General features: G+C 52.9%; 2 protein-coding genes across 2 annotated transcripts in view; one reads left to right on the top strand and one right to left on the bottom strand.

Moving 5' to 3' along the window:
• Positions 1–2: 2 nt before the first annotated feature.
• On the top strand, positions 3–4,439 carry LOC102447251 (GTPase KRas-like). Its single transcript, XM_075917513.1, has 5 exons — positions 3–127; positions 1,749–1,929; positions 2,057–2,235; positions 2,702–2,861; positions 3,372–4,439. Exons 2-5 carry the CDS (start codon positions 1,819–1,821, stop codon positions 3,480–3,482), a joined length of 561 nt encoding a protein of 186 aa, XP_075773628.1. The 5' UTR covers positions 3–127; positions 1,749–1,818; the 3' UTR covers positions 3,483–4,439.
• A 943-nt stretch (positions 4,440–5,382) lies between these two features.
• Positions 5,383–23,798, bottom strand: part of KASH5 (KASH domain containing 5) — a 40,966-nt gene continuing 22,550 nt past the window's right edge. Inside the window, exons 14-20 of the mRNA XM_025183571.2 lie at positions 21,407–21,494; positions 20,405–20,533; positions 19,526–19,629; positions 11,789–11,942; positions 8,019–8,083; positions 6,788–6,895; positions 5,383–5,703 (exon numbers count right to left, since the gene is read on the bottom strand). Of these exons, the coding sequence (XP_025039356.2) occupies positions 5,508–5,703; positions 6,788–6,895; positions 8,019–8,083; positions 11,789–11,942; positions 19,526–19,629; positions 20,405–20,533; positions 21,407–21,494 (844 nt within the window). The 3' untranslated portion in view covers positions 5,383–5,507. The remainder of the gene's footprint in view (positions 5,704–6,787; positions 6,896–8,018; positions 8,084–11,788; positions 11,943–19,525; positions 19,630–20,404; positions 20,534–21,406; positions 21,495–23,798) is intronic.

The following is a 23,798-nucleotide window of genomic DNA, read 5'->3' on the forward strand; positions in this document are numbered from 1 at the left end:
GCGTGGGGGGAGGGGCGGCGCTGCCATTGGCTGCGGCGGGAGGTGTCCGGCGCGAGGCCTGTCCCGTTGCTGGACCCGGCTGTAGGGCGGGGCCCTGGGGGGGAGCGATTCCTGGAGCCGGCTGCAGGTGCGGGGAGGGGGCGGTGCATTGAGGGGCGCAGTGGGGCGCGCTGGGGGGAGGGAGCCCTAGGACTCTGCAGAGGAGGCTCAGCAATGGGAGGTGTGGGGGAGGGGTGTTACGGGAGTAAGAGCAGGGAGGTGCGGGGGGGGAGCAGCACGGGGCTATGGGGAGTAAGCAGGGAGCTGTGGGGGGGGGGAGCAGCACGGGGCTATGGGGAGTAAGCAGGGAGCTGTGGGGGGGGAGTAGCACGGGGCTATGGGGAGTAAGCAGGGAGGTGTGGGGGGGGAGTAGCACGGGGCTATGGGGAGTAAGCAGGGAGGTGTGGGGGGGAGCAGCACGGGGCTATGGGGAGTAAGCAGGGAGCTGTGGGGGGGGGAGTAGCACGGGGCTATGGGGAGTAAGCAGGGAGGTATGGGGGGAGTAGCACGGGGCTATGGGGAGTAAGCAGGGAGCTATGGGGGGGAGTAGCACGGGGCTATGGGGAGTAAGAGCAGGGAGGTGGGGGGGAGTAGCACGGGGCTATGGGGAGTAAGCAGGGAGGTGTGGGGGGGGGAGTAGCACGGGGCTATGGGGAGTAAGCAGGGAGCTGTGGGGGGGAGTAGCACGGGGCTATGGGGAGTAAGAGCAGGGAGGTGCGGGGGAGGAGTAGCACGGGGCTATGGGGAGTAAGCAGGGAGCTATGGGGGGGAGTAGCACGGGGCTATGGGGAGTAAGCAGGGAGCTATGGGGGGGAGTAGCACGGGGCTATGGGGAGTAAGCAGGGAGCTATGGGGGGGAGTAGCACGGGGCTATGGGGAGTAAGCAGGGAGGTATGGGGGGGAGTAGCACGGGGCTATGGGGAGTAAGCAGGGAGGTATGGGGGGAGTAGCATGGGGCTATGGGGAGTAAGCAGGGAGGTATGGGGGGGAGTAGCACGGGGCTATGGGGAGTAAGAGCAGGGAGGTGCGGGGGAGGAGCAGCACGGGGCTATGGGGAGTAAGCAGGGAGGTGCGGGGGGGGGAGCAGCACGGGGCTATGGGGAGTAAGCAGGGAGGTGTGGGGGGGAGCAGCACGGGGCTATGGGGAGTAAGCAGGGAGGTGCGGGGGAGGAGCAGCATGGGGCTATGGGGAGTAAGAGCAGGGAGGTGGGGAGGAGCAGCACGGGGCTATGGGGAGTAAGAGCAGGGAGGTGGGGAGGAGCAGCACGGGGCTATGGGGAGTAAGAGCAGGTAGCATGGGGGTGTGAGGTGTAGAAGTGGGGAGGGGGATCTGCCTCACACTGTGTTGCAGGTGGCTGGGCAGAAAGGAGGTGGCCACCTTGGGGAGTGGGCTCTGGGTCGGGGGGGGGGAGATGCCATACTGAAGTGGGGGTGCAGTGGGGCTGCAGGACAGTTGTTGGAGGGCTGGGGGGAACTGCTGCTGTGGTGAGGGGTTTTGTTTGGGGGGTGAGGCCCTTGGTAGCGGGGGAGAGGGGCCTAGGTTGAGGGAACTGTTGTGAGGGTAAAGCACAGTTGGGGGGGTGCAGAGACCCCCCGAGTGCAGGTGTAGCTCTGGGGCCAGCGGGATGCGGGGGGGTGGGGGTGTTACACCAGTGGTGGCAAAGGAGGGAACCCAGGCATCCTGGCTCTAACACTTAGCTTGGTTCCAGGGCCAGCCTTAAGGGATGCTCGGAGCTGGGATCCCGGGGGGGGCCGTTTGATCCCCACGCCCCGGCCGCCATGACTGAGTACAAGCTGGTGGTGGTGGGGGCTGGTGGCGTTGGCAAGAGCGCCCTGACCATCCAGCTCATCCAGAACCACTTTGTGGATGAGTACGATCCCACCATTGAGGTGAGACTTATCCCCAAGGAGCCCTGTGCATGTGCCCGGTGTCTCTGCTTCCTCTACTCCAGGGGCCCCCCCTGCCCCAGAGGGGCTACTGGGCAAGGCACTCTCAGCCTTTCTCGTCCCCTTGCAGGACTCGTACCGGAAGCAGGTGGTGATTGACGGGGAGACGTGCCTGCTGGACATCCTGGATACAGCCGGGCAGGAGGAGTACAGCGCTATGCGTGACCAGTACATGCGCACGGGTGAGGGCTTCCTCTGCGTCTTCGCCATCAACAACGCCAAGTCCTTCGAGGACGTGCACCACTACAGGTCAGCGGGGGCCTTCCCTAGCCCAGATGGCACATGAATAGGGCTGGGCTAGCAGGGGTTGCAGGTCGGGAGTGAGGGGCACTGGAAGGGCTGGGGGGCCAGGGCTGAGTGAGCAGGGGCTGCGGGTGGGAAGTGGGGGGCACCGGCAGGGCTGTGTGGAGCCCAGGGCTGCGTGTCGGAAGTGGGGTGTACCAGCAGACCTTCATACACCTGGCCACAGAGCACACTGTACCCCCGTTTTGTGGCTGAGTGTGTGTTTACTGATTCAGAACCCACTGACACCAGTGAGCACAAGGTCTAGCTCTGTACTGAAGCCTTTAGGCAGTGGCCTCTTGGGAGCCCACAGCCCAACTGACCCAAATCTCTTTGGCTGAGTGTGCATGGTGTCCCTTAGTCCCTTCCAAAGCTGTGGGACGGGGTGGGATCAGTCTTCTCTCCAGATCCCAGCTGTGTCCTTCCACCCCAGGGAGCAGATCAGCAGGGTGAAAGATTCAGACGACGTCCCCATGGTCTTGGTCGGTAACAAGTGCGACCTGCCCTCTCGGACAGTGGACACCAAACAAGCTCAGGAGCTGGCGAAGAACTACGGGATCCCTTTCATTGAGACCTCAGCCAAAACCAGGCAGGTGTGTAGGGGACACTGCTGGGAGAGGGGAGGTGAGGCAAAGTGACTCCCACCTGTCCCCAGAGTTGACCAGAAAATGACTTTTTCCATTGGGAATGGCTCCTCCTTGGGGTCCCCTGGGTGGTCTCCATCTCCCAAGATGCCTGCTTGATGACCTTTTTGAAAAGATGACAGATTCAAAACTGATCAGTCTCTGTTCTCTGCCAGCCATTACAAGCCAGCGGAACTCGCTGCTACAAATATAGCTCAATTCCAAAAGTGACCTGAGACTTTGGCTGTTCATGTTCTAATGCATTTTGGGAGGGAACTGAAACACCCTGAGCATTAGACTTAGGAGGAGACCTAGCATTTGGGGTAAATGCCAGCGTCTGTGCACTACCGTGTTCTGGAACTTTGTTTTCTGTGCTAGAGAACCTTAATTTTTGCCAGGCCTGGTTTTGGGCAGTCATTTGTCTAAACTGTTCAGCTGTGCATGTTTCTCTTCTTGCCCTTTCTGTTCTTGTCACTCCAGGGAGTGGAGGATGCTTTCTACACACTGGTACGGGAGATCCGGAAGCATAAGGAGAAGATCAGCAATGGACGCAAGAAGAAATGCTCCAAGAAAAAGTGTGTGATCCTCTGAGAGTGACTGATGCTGGATTGGCAAGGATCCTTGCCACTCCCGTGCCCTTTTGGTTTGTAAACTCCAGCAGAACAGCATCCAGCCACATCCTGATGGCTGGTGGCTTTGGAGGTGCCGGGAGGAGAAGGCATCAGAGACTAGGATGTGACTTTCATTTGGTTTTATGATTCAGTTTATCCTTGAAGTTCCAACTAAAAACAAGTTAAAAAACAAACTCCCCTAACCCCTGATGATGATGACCCAGAGAGAGAGACACCCTTCATTTTGCTGCCTGTTTTTGATGGAAGAAGGAAGCATCCCCTGGAACAACTGAGGACAGAAATGAGGGCAGCAAAATCAGATGAGCTGTGAGGTTGTAACTCCTTCCTGTCTGATCAGAAACCAGGCTGTGATGACACAGTGTATTCCTGGTGGGATTTAATCTCTGGCCCCATTAGCAGATCTCTGCATCCCTCTAGTTTGCTCTCCAGTTGGAGAGCAGGTCTTTTCTGGGCCAAGAACAGCTGTGCCACCTTAGCACACAACCTGTTGCCCCAATGGAGAGAGAGGATAATTTGCTCACCAAAGGAATAAGAGTATCCAGGCCAAATGCAGTTTTGCATTGGCTGGAGGCTTAAGTCCAGCAATCAAGAAGTTGCCAGGTTCTGGAGATGGCCCCACACCACTGGCAGACCTGGTGGGTAGAAAGCCAGGAAACATGGGTGTTGATTGGAGCAGGGATGTGCAGAAGGGCAGTAGCTGTGTTTTGAGGAGGGTGACAGATTGTTTCTCTCCCAGTGTTTTGACTGTTCCTTGGAAATTCATGTTTTATGAGGGACAAAGATTCCATGTGGAAATGGTGCAGATGCTCTGCTTCTGGGCCCCCTCTGTGTTAAGATCTAGAAAGGCATTTCTTCCCCAGTGCACTGGGCAAACAAGTGGGAGCTGCAAATAAACCAGTGAAGAAATTAACCCAGGCACAGGGGTGCCCACGTAGTCTGCATTTCCCAATCACTATGGCTCAGTCTGAATAATCGTAATTGGTGTTAATGGTGAGCTGCTGCCACAGCCTGGCTTGATTTCAGAGGGAGGAAAGCAGGAGGGGAGGGAGACCTGCTGGTTCAGTTCCTGGATTCGGGATCCTGGGTAGACAGACTTGAGTCCAGCACAGCTTAGGTTCACAGTTCTGTTGCTCAAAGTCCCTGGGCGGCTGAATCTTAAACTTGTGAGTCTCACCTTGCTCACAGGGTGTGTGCTGTGACTGTGGCAGGCCTGTGGGACCAGTGTGTGCTGGGGCTGGAGCTCAGTGCCAGGGCTCTGGGGTGAGGGGGTAACCCAGACTACTGCTCTGGGGCCCATCCGAGGGCTCTGGCACGGGGCAGTTTTGGAGCTCTAGCAGAGGAGGTGCCAGTGGCGTGACTGTGGCTGTAGGGGTAGGGTCTGGCTCAGGGTTGGGTTGCTTAGGTTGGGTGTGGAGTTTAAAGCCACCTGTGTGATTCCCGCATTGGGGGCCTGCCTGGTTCCTATGGTCAATAGATCCAGGCCTGCTCCATCTTACTCCAGTTCCCTAACGAGTAAAGAATAGCCACTGTATGGTGCACACTGCTTTGCCCCATGCAGCTCAGTGCCACCCAGGCATGCCCCGAATCTGCCCTATAGGGGGCCTGTGGGAGCCCACAGTGTGCTCAGCCAAGCCTGCCCTGCCCTGCATGGGGTCAGGTAATAGTCCCTGTGCAGACTGCTCTGGCCACACCCAGTTCTGGGCTGGCAGCAAGGCCTTTAGGCCAGCTCTGCTCTGAGTGGGGGAGGAGACACGGGGTTGTTCACACCTACTTCCTGTGCCATGGGAGGGAAAACAAGGGCTAGGTGTGGGAAAAGGGCTTCACTTCGGCTGAGCCTGCACTGAAAGCTGCGCTCCTGCTCCGTTTCATTGGCCTGAGCTGCCTTTATTTGCCTTCAAGTTGGGCTGCTGTGGGGGGGAGAGGGATCAGTAGTAGCTTAGCACTGCCTCCTCTCCCCCCTTCCCCTCTGCTGGATGGGAAGGGCTCACTGAGGTGGGGGCCTGAGGTACCGTAGCTGGAGGTGGGGCCATGCCAGCCCTGAGGGCATGGTCCAGCCAGGCTGCTGTCTGCAGGACAGTCCCAGGTAGCACAGTGCTGGCAGCAGGAGGAGTGTGAGGAGCAGGCCCAGCAGCAGGCGGCTGGGGAGGACGTGGGGCCGTGACTGCTGCGGAGGGGGAAACCTGCACAAAGAAACATGCTGGTTTTACATAGGAGAGAGGCTGTGGCTTTGCTCCCTCCCATTCAGAAGGTGGAGAAGGGGGGATTAATCTCTTTGGAAGAAAGCTCACACCATCCAAGATAAAACAGGGGTCAAAGTCTCTCGCTCCCGCCCTCAAGTCTGATTTACACCTTTCCCAGAAGGAATTCACCAGGGGTGGAAAACACTCCTCTGCACACACTTGGAGCTTTCTGTTGACCCCAGGTGGATTTCATTTCACTTTAGACCCGGCTCATTTCACTTCAGCTCGAGCTGCTTCCTGAACAATTGAAGCTACTGTAAAAGATTGCACCTATCTAAACGGATTGAGAGTCACTCCGGGTCCCTTTGCACCTGGGCTCCTACACTGCGAGGCCAGCAGGCCCCCTCTGAGCTGTTTTGACTTGTGAGCTGCCCGCAGGGTGACTATGCACTGGTGGCTGCAGTAGATCAGGTCTCGGAGAGAAACAGCCAGGCTTGATTTAAATACTGGCAGTGATGAAGAACTGACCCCAGCCCTGGGATGTTGAGCGGCTGGTTAATTCTCCTCACTGTTAAATATTTGTGCCAGTTTCTGTGTGGGTTTGTCTAGCCTCAGCTTCTAGCCACGGACTGTCAGACCTGGTCTGCTAGCCTCAGGAGCCCCTGAGCAAATATTTGTTCCCCCAGGTAGAAGATGGCAGAGCATGATCAAGCCACCCCTGAACCATCTTTGTGAACTACGTAAACTCAGCCCTTTCCAGTCCTCCAGCCATTTGCGGGGCTTTTCTCTGACCCCTCTCCAATTTAGCAACAGCCTTGGGCTGCAGACACCAGAACTGGGCACAGGATTCCAGATGGAGCATAACCTCCTAATTCCTCCTGGGGTTTCTCCTGTCTATACATCCCTTTTCTGAGTTTGATACAGCAGGAAAACCACTGTACACTCCCCCTGCATCCTCTGGGATACCCCTGCTGCTGGCCAGGCAGCTCCTCTGCTGGGTACGCCAGTGGGGATGTGGAAGGGTGGTGTAATGCAGACACGGGGTTGTGGTGGTGGACTGGGAACTTGGCAGAGGGCTACCTACTGTGGCACTGTGGTTTCAAACCAGCAGTGAGGCAGCTGCTTCTGTTTGACAGGGGAGAGCTGATTCTGCACGGGGACGAGTGCCTGTTCCTGCAGGCCCCTGGGGCTCCTGAAAGAGAAGTAAAGCTGCATGACTGTGATGAACAACACGACACAAGGCCTTTAACTGTGGGGAGGGACAGCTTGAGGCTACGCACTCCACCTCACAGTATGTCTGTGGCACTGGGGCTACAGCTTGGGTTAACTGACTTGGGCTGTAACAGGTTTGGGCCCAGCTGGAGCCTGAGTTATGAGACATGGACTCCAGCCCAAGCCCAGATGCTGCAGTTGTAGGCCCCAAGTCCTGTGCACCCAGCAGGCCTGTCACGGGCATGCCACGGGTCTTCTCTACCTGCAGCACAGATGATCCAGGCAGATATATCGCCACTCGCCTGCTCCCAGGTGGAGCCAGTCACAGCTGTTAGGAGTAGTGGGAAGAGGTTGCGGAGACCCAGCCTGCCTAGACAACGAAGATCATTCTAGACATGGGCTGCATGCTGTGCTCTAGCTGCTGGGGCATGGTAAACTCCCCACCACTTCTAAGCGACAAATCATGCCTTTGCTGGAGTCCAGGTGAGCACCAAAAAGGATCAGAGGCTAGAAAACATGACCTCTGGGGAAAAGTGTGGTGTCCAGCATGTTAGCCTCTAGCCACATGGTTGGGCACCCCTGGGCTACAAGAACTGGATATGGAGGAGGGATGAATAGTCTTCAAATATGCATGAGGTTGTGCTAAGGAGGATGGCAATTGGTTCTCTGTTCACGGAGGGTAAGACAAGTGGGAAGTGGTTTTATCTGCAGGGAGTCAGTTGGGTGGGCTGTTAGGAAAAGCTTTGTAGGTTTAAGGCTGGCTCAGCAAGGGAATGGGTGAGCAAGGGAGGCTGTGGAAACCCATCATGGGAGGTCTTTAAGACCAGATTGGACAAACTCTTGTCAGGGTGGTCTAAAATGAGGCTTGGTCCTGCCTCAGTGTGTGTGTGTAGGGGGGAGGGGTGTAGATGACCGCTGGCTGTCCCTTCTGTGGCGCCAAGCCAGATCCTCAGCTGGTAGGAATGATCTTAACTAGCGGGAGGCCAGCAGAGCTCCGTGTGTGGGCTGTGGGGCTGTTCTACCCAACCCCTAACACCTCTCCGCCAGGGTTAACATGCCAGCCTTGCTGCTTCCTGCAGCAGCTTTGGCTGACTGGCACTCACCTCTCTGTTGCACTGGACAGTGGCGAGTCTGCGGGCTGGGGGTCCAGGCAGAGAGGCCTTGCTGCCTGAGGGAGACAGACACAATGAGGATGTCCCTGAAGCTATTGTTCCCTCCCCACCCAGCAGAGCTCAGCTGCTGAGGCCTGTGCTGATACACTGTAGCAGTATCAGAGGGGTAGCCGTGTTAGTCTGAATCTGCAAAAGCAACGAGGAGTCCTGTGGCACCTTAGAGACTAACTGAAGTGTAGGAGCATAAGCTTTCGTGGGCAAAGATCTGACGAAGTGGGTCTTTGCCCACGAAAGCTTATGCTCCTACACTTCAGTTAGTCTATAAGGTGCCACAGGACTCCTCGTCACTGTAGCAGTGGCAGCAGAGGAGGGTTTGCAGAGGGTGCTGGTCAGATCATCCCAACAGGGAGCTGTGGTCTCTCTTCTGTGTGGCTCCGAGAGCTGCCAGCTGCTCCTTTTGGAACAGGGTTGCCAGGGGGCAAATATAATACGGATTCTTTCACCTAATGCATCATTTGCCTGGGGAGCTCTTTGCTCCGTGACCTAGTGGAAGCCGGGCAGGTTTTCCAAAGGGGCTGAACATTTAGACAGGCAATAATGTCTTGGGTAAAAAGATGATTTAAAAAAGTTATCCAGGCATTTTATCTGAGCACCTTGTAAACAGATGTCTCCTCATGACACCTTTGGAGGGAGAGGAAAGGCTGTTCTCCCCCATACAGAGCAGGACTACAAACCCCCCTTGCAAAACCTCTAAACTAGGGCGCAAGCCACAGGACATTAATCTTTTCTAGTTTAGCAGGGATGTAAAGGTGCAGGGACCCTGCTTCCCCCCAGCGTAGGGTGGGATATGCCGTAACTGTAGGGCTGCTGGCTCCCTTGGTGACTGGTCTGATCCAGCTTGGCAGTTCTCCTACAGCAGGCATTGCAGCTGGACTCTGGTAGGGGCAGGTGGCATTTCAATTGGCTGAGGGCTCTAGCGAGCCAGGCCTAAAGCAGAGGGATCTGTGCGGCACCACTTGCCCGTCTAGAAGGCTTGTTCTGCTGCCGAGCATAAGCCCTGTCTCCTGGGGAGGTCTGGCCGGGTTGTTATGGGCAGTGACCCAAGCACAAAAATGGCTTGCACTTAAAGACATGCTGTGCATCCTGGCCTATACTTACACTGGCACAGCTGTGTTGGTCAGGGGTGTGAGAGAAACACACCTCTGCTTACACTGCCAACAAAGACACCACTGCTGGCAGCCAGCTAACCTAGCTAACGTCAGTGGGAGAGATGGTGTTTCTGCCCCAGCAGAACTCCACCTTCTGTGGGTGCAGGCCGCACCTGTGCTGGCCATAGAATATGCAATGTAGATACAGTCTAAAATCAATAATGAACCCAGGCATCAGTCCAGCTGGAGACAAAACGGGCCCTTAATTAAATGCATTTTCAAAGCACCTCATTGGCAAGTGAGTCCCAGTGCCTGGGCGGGCGATAACCCTGTGCTCTAGCAGGGAAGTAAGAGTTTTTTTGTTGCAATCCATGCCCCATTGCCATGGCAAGACTGCAGCAGTGGCCTGCCTGAAGGTGGGGGCTGTTCAGATAAACAGTTCCTTACGGGAAATACTCTGTCCAGCGAGTAATTGGGAGGCAGACATATACATGTGAAGGGCCACGTGGGTTTTTCATTCCCTCTTCCCTAGCAGAAAACAATTTTCTTTCAAAGGAACCTCTTACCGTCCCTCCCCACTTTGTGCTGATAAGAAGCTCTTAGCAGGAAGGGGGTAATTAGTAAGCACAATGGGGGAGATTAGCCCCTTGAGAAGAGAGAGATGTTCATTTCTGTAAGTGGGGGAGGACAGGGGAAGAGTTATAACGGCATTTAAAGGGTAAAATCGTAGAGACTGGCCAGATCTCACAACAGCCTGTGCTTCCGTGAGGTACAATTCACCTGCAGTCATGGGAAGCACTGCGCACTAGTGTAAATGACTGCACAAGGGGCAAGGCAAAGGGGAGCTCAGATCTTTCTAGTCTTCTCTGCTGATGCTAGTGCAGCTGCAGCTCCTCCAGAACGGGGGAAGCCCTACTGCAGACAACTCCTGCTGCTGCTAGAATCCTTAATGCTATGAGCTAGATTCCCAAAGATACTTAGGTGCCTAACTCCCATAGTTCTGTGGCTAAATAACCTTTGAGGAGCTAGGCCCATGTCTTCAGCTTGTTTGACAAGATGACAGCCAGATGAGCACTGTACCAGGGCACTGCCCACCTTGTGCAAAATAGCTGCACTTGTGCCTTTATGACGTCTCAAAAGCGCTAACCACTTACGACCATCTTGTAGATGTTAAAGCCAGAAGGCAGCCCAAGGGTCATGCCATCTGACCTGTAAAACCCAGCCATGGGATTGCCCTGAACTCACTGCGTGGAGGAAGGCAGGGGGACGGGACCAGTGTGCCCTGCAGCTACTCAGGGGAGATTCCAGTGCTTCCCTGCTGGTTAGCAATGTGCCCACAGCTCGGTTTTGTTGCTACTTGTGGTGCACATCTGCACATGCCTCGGTGCACATGAAAATGTATTCCGCACATGGATGGAAAAGATTAGAGGGAGCTTGGATGGGACTTGAGCAGGTGTTTTAGAAAAACAGCCCATGTAATTGCCAGGGATGGAGAATCACCCACAGCCCTTGGGCAGTTGTTCCTGTGGTTAATGCCCCTTACTGTTAGAAGTTTGTGCCTGAATTTGTCTTATTTCAGTTTCCACCTTTGGACCGTGTTAGACTGCTGCCTGCCAGATTAGAGAGCCCCTCTATTAGCTAATTTCTGTTCCCCATGTGGGTATCTATGGACTGGGATCGAGGCACGCCTGAACCTTTACTTTGTTAAAATAAACAGATTAAGCCCTTGGACACTCTCGCTACAAGACAGGTTTTCCAGTCCTGTATCATTCTCTGAGCCCTCTCCGCTTTATCAACATCCTTCTTAATTGGCTCTTCTTGAATCTTGGCCTTAGTCTCTTTGGGCCTTAGTTTCCCCTCCTGTAAAATGGGGATAATCCCTTCCTTTCTCTTCCTGGGCTATTTTGATTCTAAGTTCATCAGGGCAAGTGCTGTCTTTTGCTGTGTGCATGCACAGCACGCCTAGTGCAATGAGGCCCGGATTGCAGCTGAGTGCTACTGTAATGCTACAGGTGTCCCCCGCACACACCCCTTGCCCAGATGTGTGTTTAATATTTATTTCAGAGGCGTGAAAATGACCAGCTCCAGGAACACTAACTATCTCAGAAACCTGTTATTCACATGCCCGGTGCCCACAGAGGGGGCGGGGGATTAGTTGCTAATACCTCCTTGCTGGGTGATCATTTTCAGCAGGTGCATTCATCATTCTCAATTTCCCTACTGCTGGCGCCACTTTGTAACCGAGCCCGGATTGCCACTGTGGGATGAAATCCTATAGGTCTTTGCCTTGTTCTGGCCAGCGGGGGGAGGAGAGCAAATCGGTGCTCTCTGCTATTGGGTGTGCTGGGGGATGCTGCCTGTACAAACAAGGCTAGTTCTGTGCTGGCGGAGCTGACACCAGGGCAAGAGCTGGCCGGAGCGTGGAAAGAGCATGGAGACACTTGCGCCCGAGTCAGACAGCACCGTTATTTATAGCTCTGTGACAGCTAGGGGGCCCGACAGAGTGGATGCCTGCCAAAGCTGTAACTCATCCGGCTGAAATCAGGCTAAAGGCATTACCCTGAGTCGAAAGGTGGCTGGATTTAGCCAGTCCATGTTAGCTAAGATCTGTACCTTTCCTTCCGGCCAAGGAAACACATGGGTCTCCACGCAGCATAAAGAGCTGTGCTCGTCAGCGGTCCCCTTGGCTATCCTAAGCTGCTTCTCTCCACCATGCTCACACAACTCTTCCTTGGCTGGGCAGTCCCAGTCTCTCGGCTCCTCTGTGCTAGATGGGAAGAGAGGGGATTGTTTACCATCGCAGCCACGCCTGACAGAAATCCGCACAAGGTGCTGTACAAATACACACAGGGGGAGACCAAACTCATTACAACAGGGCTGGGCAAAATATGATCTGCGGGCCGCATCTGGCCCGCAAGAGCCTCAGCTGGCTCTTTGGCTGCCCTGCCCCCGCTCAGCACTCAGTGCAGCCGGCTTCTGCAGGGCCATATGCATCTCTGAATGCTGAGAGCCCAGGGGAGGGGGCAGAGGCGTCTCACACTCCTCCCGCCCCAATAGCTCCCACTGGCCGGTTTCTGGCCAACAGCAGCTGCCTGTTTGCAGGACAGGCAGCATGTGAAGTGCCCCTCCCCCCATACCCAGGCTCACAAGTGTTTGCAATAGTGAACATGGCCCCTGGAGCTGCTGTGAGCAGTACAGGGGCATGGGAGTGCAGGACCCTGATTAAGGAGCCTGCTGGGCTGCTGGCTGGGAGCCACCCAAGTAAGGTCTCCCAGCCAGAGCCTACCTCTGGCACCCCAGCCCCTCCCTCCCCCTACTCCATGTAACCCAACCCTTCTGTACGCCTGCTCAACCCCCCTGCATCTTCCCAGACACTGCATCCCCTACGACACCCCTCCTCAGGTCACAACCCCCTCACAGACCTTGCACCGCAATCTGCTATTCCTGGTCACAGCCCAAATCCTTGCACCGCCTCCTGCACTCTTGCCCCAGCTTACAAATCCCTCCCAGACCCTGCACTCGCCCCTCGTACATCCCTCCCCCAGGCCAGAATCCTCTCCTGCACCCCAATCCCCGGAGCCAGGTCACAACCTGAGCCCCTGCACTCCTACCTCAGGTCACAAATGCTTATTGGATAGTTGACAGAATAGTTAACAAGTCACTTCCCCCCTCCCCTTGCTGCCTGTATCAGAGAAGAGGAGGGTACTTCAAAGCGGCAGCCAGGACCCAGGCTCCGTGCAGTGCTGCTGCTTTGAAATGCCATGTGGAGCATCAGGATCCTTGTGGCATTTCAAAGCAGCAGCACCGCACAGAGCCGAGGGTCAATGAGAGAGAGTCTCCAGCTGACCCCGGGCTCTAGCACTTTTGCCTTTAAAGGCGGAGGCGCCCTAATACTCGATGCAAAAATGCTTCGACTATTCGATTAGTCAATTATCCAATACTTAACATCCTTATCCCAGACCCCCGCACCTCCTTCATTATTATAATGGAAAAGTGCGGCCCTTGAACACTTACCAAATTCTTGGAGTGGCCCTTCCCCATCGAAAATTATTGCCCACCCCGGATTACAAGCTAACAAGACAAGACAAAGGGTGGGCGGGGAAACTGAGGCATTAAACAAAGCAGGGACTTGCACCAGATCAGCAGCAACATTAGGACTAGCATGCAAGTCACCTGTCTCCTAACCCAGTGCCCTCCAAGGTCAGTAACAGATCTGTCTGCTGGGGAAAGAAGTTAAAATCTGGTTTTAAGCTCACCAAGAACAACCAGACTCCACACGATTCCCGAGAGACCACAGCTGTGGAACACATGCCCCACTGCTCTGCGTCTGCTGGGAGCAGGTCGGATAGCTTGGCTGGCAGCGTGGGGAATGTTGTTATTTATTAATTGTTTGTGTTGCAGAAGCATTTAACAATCTCAATTAAGGATCAGGGTCCTGGCGTGCTGCAGGTATATACAACCTCCTACCTCGGGGGAAGGGTGCAGCACAGAACAAGTGAGGTTATCTGCCAGGAGGGGCTATGAAGAAAAAGCTGCTGCACAGCTCTGCACACGCAGTGTTAAAGGGATGGGGGAGGTACCCTCTGCCCACTCTGCTGTAAACACTGCCAAAGCCAAGCAAGGATGGTTCTGGGTGCCCGGGCACCTGGACCCAAAGCACTATGTGCTCCAAAAAGGCAGATGCCAAGTTTGGTGTGACACTTGGTGCCAATTGCAGGATAAGATAATCAGAGCACGAACCTATCTGCATACGCTGCAGGCCTCAGCTAGTAATTAGGCATGTGGTTGGCACAGGTATTAACAAGACAATTTTTTATTTCAGAAGGTTGAAAAAGCTACTAGGGGAGAAGCTGTTCTAGATTGGATTTTAACAAATAGAGAGGACCTGGTTGAGAATTTGAAAGGGGAAAACAGCTTCGGTGAAAGTGATCGTGAAATCACAGAGTTCATGATTCTAAGGAATCATATATATAGTAGCCCAGGGTCTGTGCATCTGTAATGCTGACATACACGGCCACGCCCCCTGGCCATGTACGTCAGCGCCCCGGCCCCCTTCCCCTTGCTCCCTGGCAGTTCAGGCCCCACAGCCCCCCAGACGCCCCCCAACAGCGCTGTTTCCCTCTTCCCTTCCTCCGGGCCTCCCCCATTCTCCCCTCCAACCCCACAGCCCCCAAACTCCCCCAGCTCTACTTACCACTCCCCTTCCGGCCAGCCCCGCCCTCTTCCCCTCCCTCCATGGCGCGCTGCGCCACTCAGCTGACCGCCGCTCCCGCCGGGCCCACCTGAGCAGTGCTCTGGCCGGGCCCCGGTGGCGGAGCAAGCAGCGGCAAGGGCTTGCTGCCGCTTGCTCCCCCGCCGGGGCCCGGCCAGAGCGCCGCTCAGCTGGGAGCAACGCAGCATGCCACGGGGCAGAGGGAGGGAGGGAGGGGAAGGGATGGGAGAGGAAGGGGGGGCACCACGCAGGGAGGGGAAGGGGGCAGGGCTGGCCGGAACAGGGGTGGGAAGCAGAGCTGGAGGAGTTTGGGGGCTGTGGGGCTGGAGGGGAAGATGGGGGGGGCCCGGAGGAAGGGGGAGGGAAGCAGCGCTGGTGGGGAGGTGTCTGGGGGGCCGTGGGGCTGGCCGGCAGGAAGAGGGGGTGGAAAGCAGAGCTGGGGGGGGGATCAGGGGCCATGGAGCTGGACGGGACGAGGGGGGCGGGAAACAGACCTGGAAGGGGGCGGGGTGCAGCCACAGGCCACTTGCCGCCGCTTGCTCCCCCGCTGGGGCCCAGCTGAGCGCTGCTCAGGTGGGCCCAGTGGGACAGGAAGGGGAGTAGGGCGGTGATGTACACGGCCAGGCGGCGGGGCGGTGTACGTCACGGCCCCCCCTTCCTCCTCCCGCCGTGGTGCTGAGTGATGCACCCCTCAGCTGCGCCGCCACGGGAGAGGGGAGGGCGGTGACGTAGACAGCCCCGCCCCCTGGCCGTGTACATCACTGCCCCGCCCCTCCTCTCCTTCCCCGCTGAGGCCTGGCTGAGCCCCTTCACCTCCCGCCTTGGCTCTCGGCTGACTTCTGCACTGCTCAGCCAGGCCGCCGCATGGGAGTACGCTGCGCAAGCGACCATTTGGGCTCCGCACCCCCCCATGCAACATGGGGAGTGCAGAGCCCAAACAGCCATTTGGGCTCCACGGTCCCCCGAGTGAGAGGCAGGAGGGGGAGGAGAAATGAAAGAAAGAGACAGAGAGAGAGGCAGGAGGCAGAGGAGAGCTGAGAGAGACAGAGGGGGAGGCAGTAGGAGGAGAGAGAGAGAGACACACACAGACACAGAGTGAGAGACCAGAGGCCCAGGAGAGAAGACCGACGTGGAGGAGAGACCTGAAAATCCCAGCTTATGACGGGCTAATTGGCTAGTGGTAGAAGAAGGGAGAAGAGCAAAATAGAGACAATGGATTTCAGGGAGGCAGATTTTGGTAAGCTCAGAGAGCTGGTAGGTAAGGTCCCATGGGAAGCAAGACTAAGGGGAAAAACAACTGAAGAGAGTTGGCAGTTTTTCAAAGTGATAGGGAATAGCCAGCATGGGTTTGTGAAGAACAAGTCATGCCAAACTAATCTGATAGCTTTCTTTGATAAGATAACGAGCCTTGTGGATAAGGGAGAAGCGGTGGATGTCATATACCTAGGCTTTAGTAAGGCATTTGATACGGTCTTGCATGATATTCTTATTGATAAACTAGGCAAATATAACTTAGATAGGGCCACGATAAGGTGGGTGCATAATTGGCTGGATAACCGTAGTCAGAGAGTTGTTGTTACCGGTGCTAAATCCTGCTGGAAAGGGATAACAAGTGGAGTTCCGCAAGGGTCTGTTTTGGGACCCGTACTGTTCAATATCTTCATCAATGATGTAGATATTGGGATAGAGAGTACGCTTATTAAGTTTGCAGATGATACCAAACTGGGTGGGGTTGCGACTTCTTTGGAGGATAGGGACATAATTCAAAATGACCTTAGCAAGTTAGAGAAATGGTCAGAGGTAAACAGGATGAGGTTTAATAAAGAGAAATGCAAAGTGCTCCACTTAGGAAGGAACAATCAGTTCCATACATACAAGATGGGAAGCGACTGTCTAGGAAGGAGCATGGCAGAAAGGGATCTAGGGGTCATAGTGGACCACAAGTTGAATATGAGTCAACAGTGTGATGCTGTTGCAAAAAAAGCAAATATGATTCTAGGTTGTATCAACAGGTGTGTTGTAAGCAAAACTCGTGAAGTCATTCTGCCGCTCTACTCTGCACTAGTTAGGCCTCAGCTGGAGTACTGTGTCCAGTTCTGGGCGCCACATTTCAAGAAAGATGTGGAGAAATTGGAAAGGGTACAGAGAAGAGCGACAAGAATGATTAAAGTTTTAGAGAACATGACCTATGAAGCCAGGCTTCATGAACTGGGCTTGTTTAGTTTGGAAAAAAGAAGATTAAGGGGGGACATGATAGCGGTTTTCAAATATCTAAAAGGGTGTCACAAGGAGGAAGGAGAAAATTTGTTCCTCTTGGTTTCTGAGGACAGGACAAGGAGTAATGGGCTTAAAGTGCAGCAGGGGAGGTTTAGACTGGACATTAGGCAAAAATTCCTAACTGTCAGGGTGGTCAAATATTGGAATAAATTGCCAAGGGAGGTGGTGGAATCTCCCTCTCTGGAGATATTTAAGAACAGGTTAGATAGACATCTGTTAGGGATGGTGTAGACGGAGCTTGGTCCTGTCTTGAGGGTGGGGGGCTGGACTCGATGACCTCTTGAGGTCCCTTCCAGTCCTATTATTCTATGATTCTATGACCTTATTAAAGGCCCAAAAACAAGCTATTCTGCTGCGTAGAAAAGATAGAAAGTATGGCAAAAGACCTCCTTGGCTTAACCAGGAGATCTTGCTTGATCTAAAAATTAAAAAGGAGTCATATAAAAAGTGGAAACTAGGACAAATTACAAAGGATGAATATAAGCAAACAATATCAGTATGCAGGGGCAAGATTACAAAGGCAAAGGCACAAAATGAGCTCAAACTACCTACAGACATAAAGGGAAACAAGAAGACTTTCTATAAATTTATTAGAAGCAAGAGGAAGACCAAGGACAGGGTAGGCCCACTGCTCAGTGAGGAGGGAGAAACAGTAACAGGAAACTTGGAAATGGCAGAGGTGCTTAATGACTTATTTGCTTGGGTCTTCATCAAGTCTGATGATGAAGGAATGCCTAGCATAGTGAATACTAGTGGGAATGGGGTAGTTTTAGAAGATAAAATTTAAAAATAACAAGTTAAAAATCACTTAGAAAAATTAGATGTCTGCAAGTCACTAGGGCCTGATGAAATGCATCCTAGAATACTCAAGGAGCTGATAGAGGAGGTATCTGAGCCTTTAGGTATCATCTCTGAAAAATTATGGAAGACAGGAGAGATTCCAGAATACTGGAAAAGGGCAAATATAGTGCCCATCTATAAAAAGGAAAATAAGAACAACACAGGAAACTACAGATCAGTCAGTTTAACTGCTGTGCCAGGAAAGATAATGGAGCAAGTAATTAAGGAAATCATCTGCAAAACCTGGAAGATAATAAGGTGATAGGTAACAGGCAGCATGGATCTGTAAAGAACAAATCATGTCAAACTAATCTGATGCTTTCTTTGATAGGATAACGAGTCTGGTGGATAAGGGAGAAGCGGTGGATGTGGTATATCTAAACTTTAGCAAGGGATATGATACAGTCTTGCATGATCTTCTTATCAATAAACTAGGCAAATACAACTTAGATGGGGCTGCTCTAAGGTGGGTGCAAAACTGGCTGGATAATCGTTCTCAGAGAGTAGTTATTAATGGTTCACAATCCTGCTGGAAGGGCATAACAAGTGGGGTTCTGCAAGGGTCTCTTTTGGGACCAGTTCTGTTCACTATCTTCATCAATGATTTAGATATTGGCATAGAGAGGACGCTTATTAAGTTTGCAGATGATACCAAGCTGGGAAGGGTTGCAACTGCTTTGGAGAATAGGGTCATAATTCAAAATGATCTGGACAAACTGAGAAATGATCTGAGGTAAGTAGGGTGAAGTTTAATAAGGACAAACACAAAGTACTCCACTTAGGAAGGAACAATACGTTTCACACACACAGAATGGGAAGTGACTATCTAGGAAGGAGTCCTGCAGAAAGGGATCTAGGGGTCATAGTGGACCACAAGCTAAATATGAGCCAGCAGTGTGATGCTACTGCAAGAAAAGCAAACATGATTCTGGGATGTATTAACAGGAGTATTGTGAACAAGACACGAGAAGTTATTCTTCCGCTCTACTCTGTGCTGATTAGGCCTCAATTGGAGTACTGTGTCCAATTCTGGATACCACATTTCAAGAAAGATGAGGAGAAATTGGAGAAGGTCCAGAGAAGAGCAACAAGAATGATCAAAGGTCTAGAGAACATGAGCTATGAAGGAAGACTGTAAGAATTGGGCTTATTTAGTTTGGAAAGGAGAAGACTGAGAGGGGACATAAGAGCGGTTTTCAGGTATCTAAAAGGGTGTCACAAGGAGGAGGGAGAAAACTTGTTCTCCTTGGCCTCTGAGGATAGGACAAGAAGCAATAGGCTTAAACTGCAGCAAGGAAGGTTTAGGTTGGACAGTAGGAAAAACTTCCTGTCAGGGTGGTTAAACACTGGAATAAGTTGCCTAGGGAGGTTGTGGAATCTCTATCTGTGGAGATATTTAAGAGCAGGTTGAATAGACATCTATGAGGGATGGTCTAGATCAGTGGTTCTTAACCTGGGGTGCACGCAGCCCCTGGGGGTGCGAGATATGCCAGATTTTTTTTTAATATATCTTAGGTTTAAAACTGACTTACTTCAATGATTTTTAATAAGGAGTACGTATTTTGAGAATGTATTTTGAGAACCAAAGGAGTGCAGGCTGCAGTAAAGTTAAGAACCACTGGTCTAGATGGTATTGGGTCCTGCCGTGAGGGCAGGGGACTGGACTCGGTGACCTCTCATGGTCCCTTCCAGTTCTAGTGTTCTATGATTCAGACAACGGTTCAGGGCCAAGGCTAGACCCAGTGGTACTGAAGTAGATGCAAATTATGTCAGTTATTGTGTCTACACTGCAATAAAAGGCCCACAGATGGCCCGGGCCAGCTGGCTGAGGCTGCAGGACTATAAAATGGCTGGGTAGATGGTCAGTCTTGGGCTTCCTCCCCATGAAGGACTCCAGGCCTCCTGTGGTTTGACAGCCTTGCAGGGCAAGCTCCAGGCAGTACCCGATGGAACTCAGGGAAGAGCCGGCAGAATGGAACTGGGGTAGAAAGCAGCTTCCACATCCCTCCTACTGTTTGTACCTTTCTGGCATCAGTCGCTGCTGCTGTTCAGCCAGGGCTTCACCTTCCCCGGTGGGGCTCTGCTGAGCCAGCCATGCAGGGGTACAGTCGACCATGCTCACCGCCTGTAGAAACAAGTCCCATCAGTCAGTGTGACCAACTGCTGGTTAAGGCAAGCATCTGGTGGCTGTTGCCCCAAGTTCCTAGAGCACTTCCTGGGGAAGCTAAGCCCAGGAGTTCCCACATGAGTGTGACTGGCTCCCTTTCAAGCCACCCATGAGAGACGATTCGTACCACGCTCATGCTTTGAATGAGGGGCAGAGGCGGGAATAGAACCCAGGAGTCCTGACACGTGTTCACTCTCTCCTGCTGTAACTGCCAGCCCTCACTGTCTCTGGGACTCGGGAACAAAATATCCTGGCGCTATCTCCCTGGACCACATTCCCTTCCACCACAGGCACTATAGGCCTCAGGAGTCCTGATGCCCAGGCCTCACCCTCCTAACCTCTAGACTCTTCTTACTCATGGAAATGGAGCCACCATGAGTGTTTAGTCCCCCTTGCAAATGAAGCATGCCTCCCACCAAGTCCCTGCCCCACACCCAATGCCTGGCGTGGCACTGAGGGGAGAGCGCCCCTGCAGCTCCTGAGAGCATTGCAAATAAGGGAGCGCACAGACACGCCATCACATCCTGAGGCCTTAGCTGGCATTTTCATGAACATTTCCTTCCCAGCTAGTGCCCAGTGCTGTGTTCAACTAGGCAAGATTTCACTAATCTGAGTATTTAGCCCAGCATCTGGCCAGGGCATGGCAGCTCTCAGGGTCAAGTAAAGGGGCAGGGCTCCAGCTGGTGAGAGCTTGAATACTGTTTCCCTCTCCATCCATGGCTCCCACTCTCACCTGCTCCTCTGCTCCAGCCCTGACAGCCACTGGGCTCCTCCCCACAAGCAGCTGCACCAGCGCAGGACCTCCTGAGGCTGGCAACACCCCACACAGTGGGCTGGGCAGACTGGCCTCCACTTTTCCTCCCTGCAGGGAGAACAGGGCAAGGGGCAGTACACATGCAACAGTGATTTATCCTCATGTGAACTGTTCCTGGCAACAGGCCAAGTCCTAGCAGAGCCCAGGGAGTCTGCAGCAAAGTCCTGCTCTGCCTAGCCCATGTGGCTTCTAAAACTGAGGTGTTTGGTGCTTCAAACTGGCTGAGGCACCCAAAATAACTGGCTGCCTATGAAAACCAGGAATGAAACTGCTCCGTGCCTCAGTTTACCCCCGGGCATACTGCATATGAGGACCCTGCTTTACACTTTATTAAGCACTGTGAAAACTGTAGATGACAGTGCCCTGCATGGTTATTCCCTATCGTTTCAATCCTGAATCCCGGACTGTTTCCTCCCAGCTCAGAGCTCCTTGGGGTGTTTCTAATACAATCCGTCTGTGGTTCCATGTATCAGCCCTGCCCCACAGACGCTCTAGGACTGCTGATGCTGGAGTGGGGAGTTCCCTGTCTTTGGGAGGAAGTGGTGGTGCTGTCCAGGTCCGAGGGAACAGCCCAAGTGACATTGCACAGAGGCTAGAAGGGATGTGAAAAACTACTTTGGGGGAGATATTTCCATGGTAGTTGTACCAGTAAGCAAGTGAGCAGCCTTGATTCATAGTTTCTAAGGCCAAAAGTGATGCCTTGTTTTCAGAAAAACAGCCAATCAATCACAGCCATTCCAGCAGTTAATTCCCCTCAGTCTGTTAGCGCCTGGGGACCAGCCTGCTTCTGATGACACAGTTCCTGTGAGGCCTCCCTTCTGGGACAGAGCAGGCGTAACCTGGCCAGATTTGTGAATTCTGCCACAGGATCAAAGCACAAGTCTAATTGGGCTTGCCAGGTCAAGCTTCCCTTCCCCCTACCTGCTGGATTTCTTCTATCTCCACGCAGAGTGGCTGTGCAGGAAGCTGACAGTGGGGTTTAAGCTCGTGGGGCACCTCCTTCAGCAGCCTGTATAAACAGAGTCAGGTCTCTTTCCTTTTCAGACCTCAGCATTAAGTCGTTTAACCTCTGGGATATCCTGGCTTTCCATATGAATAGCCAACCTCTCTCTGAATTGTAGTAAATTCTTGGCCCCAGCAGATTCATGTGGCTATGAGTTTCACAGTCTTGTCCCCAGGAGTTCGAAGAGGTCAGCTCCTGGCCACACTCAGGCAAGTTTAAAGCTCTTCCGGAGCTCTTGGTTATTTTTTAACCTTTACCATTTGAAATCTGGGTGGTTTAATTACAGTTAAGGCCAATTAAATTCCTTGCAATCAGCTCTGAATTCAAAATTGCAGGGCTGGGAGGATCGTTATGTTCAGTGTTTGTATAGCACTGGGCATAGCGAGGGTGGGAATTGCTTGATTTGGGGAAGCAGGAACAGAGCTGGGAACACACAACCTCTGGCAGATCTGTCACAGACGGCCAAGTTCTTTTTGCTAGCTATCTGCAATGGATTGAACACTACCACATGGTGCCTGGGATGCTGTATGAACATTGTGATAAGCCAAGTGCCACTCCCCTGCATTGCAGATGGGCTGGAAGTGACTTTTCCATCACTGACAGCTGTCATATGAGAGCAGTTTGCGTCATTAAAAATGAGCCTGAGGTGAGCAAAGATGGGGAAAACTCATTCAAGTGTTCTTAAGCAGTGTGGCAGCAGCACCAGTGCCGCACTGAACTAGATCAGGGTCCCCCATGTTGTGGATGCTATATCTATGCACAGCAGGAGTTGTCTAAACCAGTGTTTCTCAACCTTTTTTTTTATAAAGTACCCCTTTTAAAAAAATTATAAGTACCCCAGGTACCTACAGTTTTCAGACGCACAACATTTTTTTCTACTATTGCAACACATTTGTTTAAACAATTTAATTGTAGCTGAGTGGGTGTAAAAAGGACAAAAATAATAAAACTTAAAACAAATTTCAGTTGTGTCGATGTACCCCCCCAGATTTCTCTTGAGTACCCCTAAGGGTACTCATACCACTGGTTGAGAAACACTGATCTAAACTGCCAAGAGAAGGATTATTATCTTTTGATGGGGAAACTGTGGCAGAGAGAGATTAAAGGTAATTTTGGCAGAGCTGGGAACTAAGCCAGATCTCAAGTTCAATACCGTAGCCACAGTCCTTCCTAACTCTGAGCCTTTATTATTGTTGATGCAACGGCAGTAGGGACAGAGAAGAGCTCAGAAACCTGATTCTTCTGGGTCTGGAAGGATCCCACCCCCAATGTGGAAGGGCTGCTAAGCAAACTGAACTGACACCCCACCCCCAACATTTCTTCATGTGGCCTCCTAGCCCCAGAGCTTCCTCCTGAGCACAAGGCAGGAAGAAACCTTGCTCAAACCGCACATCTCACCTCTGCAGGGTGTGGAGTGCCTGCAGCGCTTTTACTGAGTTACCAGACAGGCCAGCCTGAGCCCGACCATCATGAGTCTCAGGATGGAAAGAGAGGAGAGTGTTTCTGCATGCAGCTTTTGGACCAGAGCCGTTTCTGAGCAGATGCAGTCCTGGTGAAATTTGTTCTGTCCCCGGGCTGGCCCTTAGTGGACATGTGTCTCTGACACACATGTACCATGTGACTCAGTTTCATCTCACGCACTGGGGTCTGAGTGGAGGCCACAGAGGCAAAACAGGGAGCTCACATTACACAGCTACCCTGAGGTTTAACAGGGAGGGAAGCTGAGTTTCAAAGTAGCTCTGGGGAAGAAGCTCCTGTGAACAATGCTGCCCCACCCTAAGGAGCAGGGATGGGCTAGTTGGGAAATGCCAGGTCTCAGGGCTGGCTGTCCCCAGGTGCTGCTGGAGATAGGGCTGCCTGCTGTGGCTGAGCACATTCCTGAAAGTTTCATCACATGACATAATCTTTAATTAAAGATTAACCTTCAGTTTCGGGAGATTCCAGGACAATCCTGGAAAGTTGGCAACTCTTGCTGGTTTTTTGGGGTCAGCATCCCACCCTGTGAGAGCAGCAAGAGCTCCCCTTCCTGTATGTCAGATTCTCTCTCTCCTCCTCCCACCTTTCCCACACCCCTGCCAAATAATGACCAGTGCCCAGACCCCTCACCCACAAATTGTAAAAGCAGTCCCAGTGCGCTTGCAGTTCCATATAAAAAGGACGTGTTGAAGTTTTAATGAATGACTAGCCCAATAGCCCAAGAAGTGCCGTAGGACTGTCCATAACACCTTGTGTACTGATCGCTGATTCCCCTTTATAAACAGAGCTCTGGTATGGAGCATGACAGGACAAGATCCTAGTTACAACTCCTGT

The sequence above is a fragment of the Pelodiscus sinensis genome, unplaced genomic scaffold, assembly GCF_049634645.1.
Source record: "Pelodiscus sinensis isolate JC-2024 unplaced genomic scaffold, ASM4963464v1 ctg144, whole genome shotgun sequence".
In the NCBI taxonomy this organism is placed as follows: Eukaryota; Metazoa; Chordata; order Testudines; family Trionychidae; genus Pelodiscus; species Pelodiscus sinensis.

Excerpts from the sequence above, each read along its gene's own strand:
- LOC102447251 (XM_075917513.1), top strand. The coding sequence starts at position 1,819 with ATGACTGAGTACAAGCTGGTGGTGGTGGGGGCTGGTGGCGTTGGCAAG. Across the intron at positions 2,236-2,701 it reads GAGGACGTGCACCACTACAG|GGAGCAGATCAGCAGGGTGA; the intron begins GTCAGCGGGGGC and ends CTTCCACCCCAG. Across the intron at positions 2,862-3,371 it reads CCTCAGCCAAAACCAGGCAG|GGAGTGGAGGATGCTTTCTA; the intron begins GTGTGTAGGGGA and ends TTGTCACTCCAG.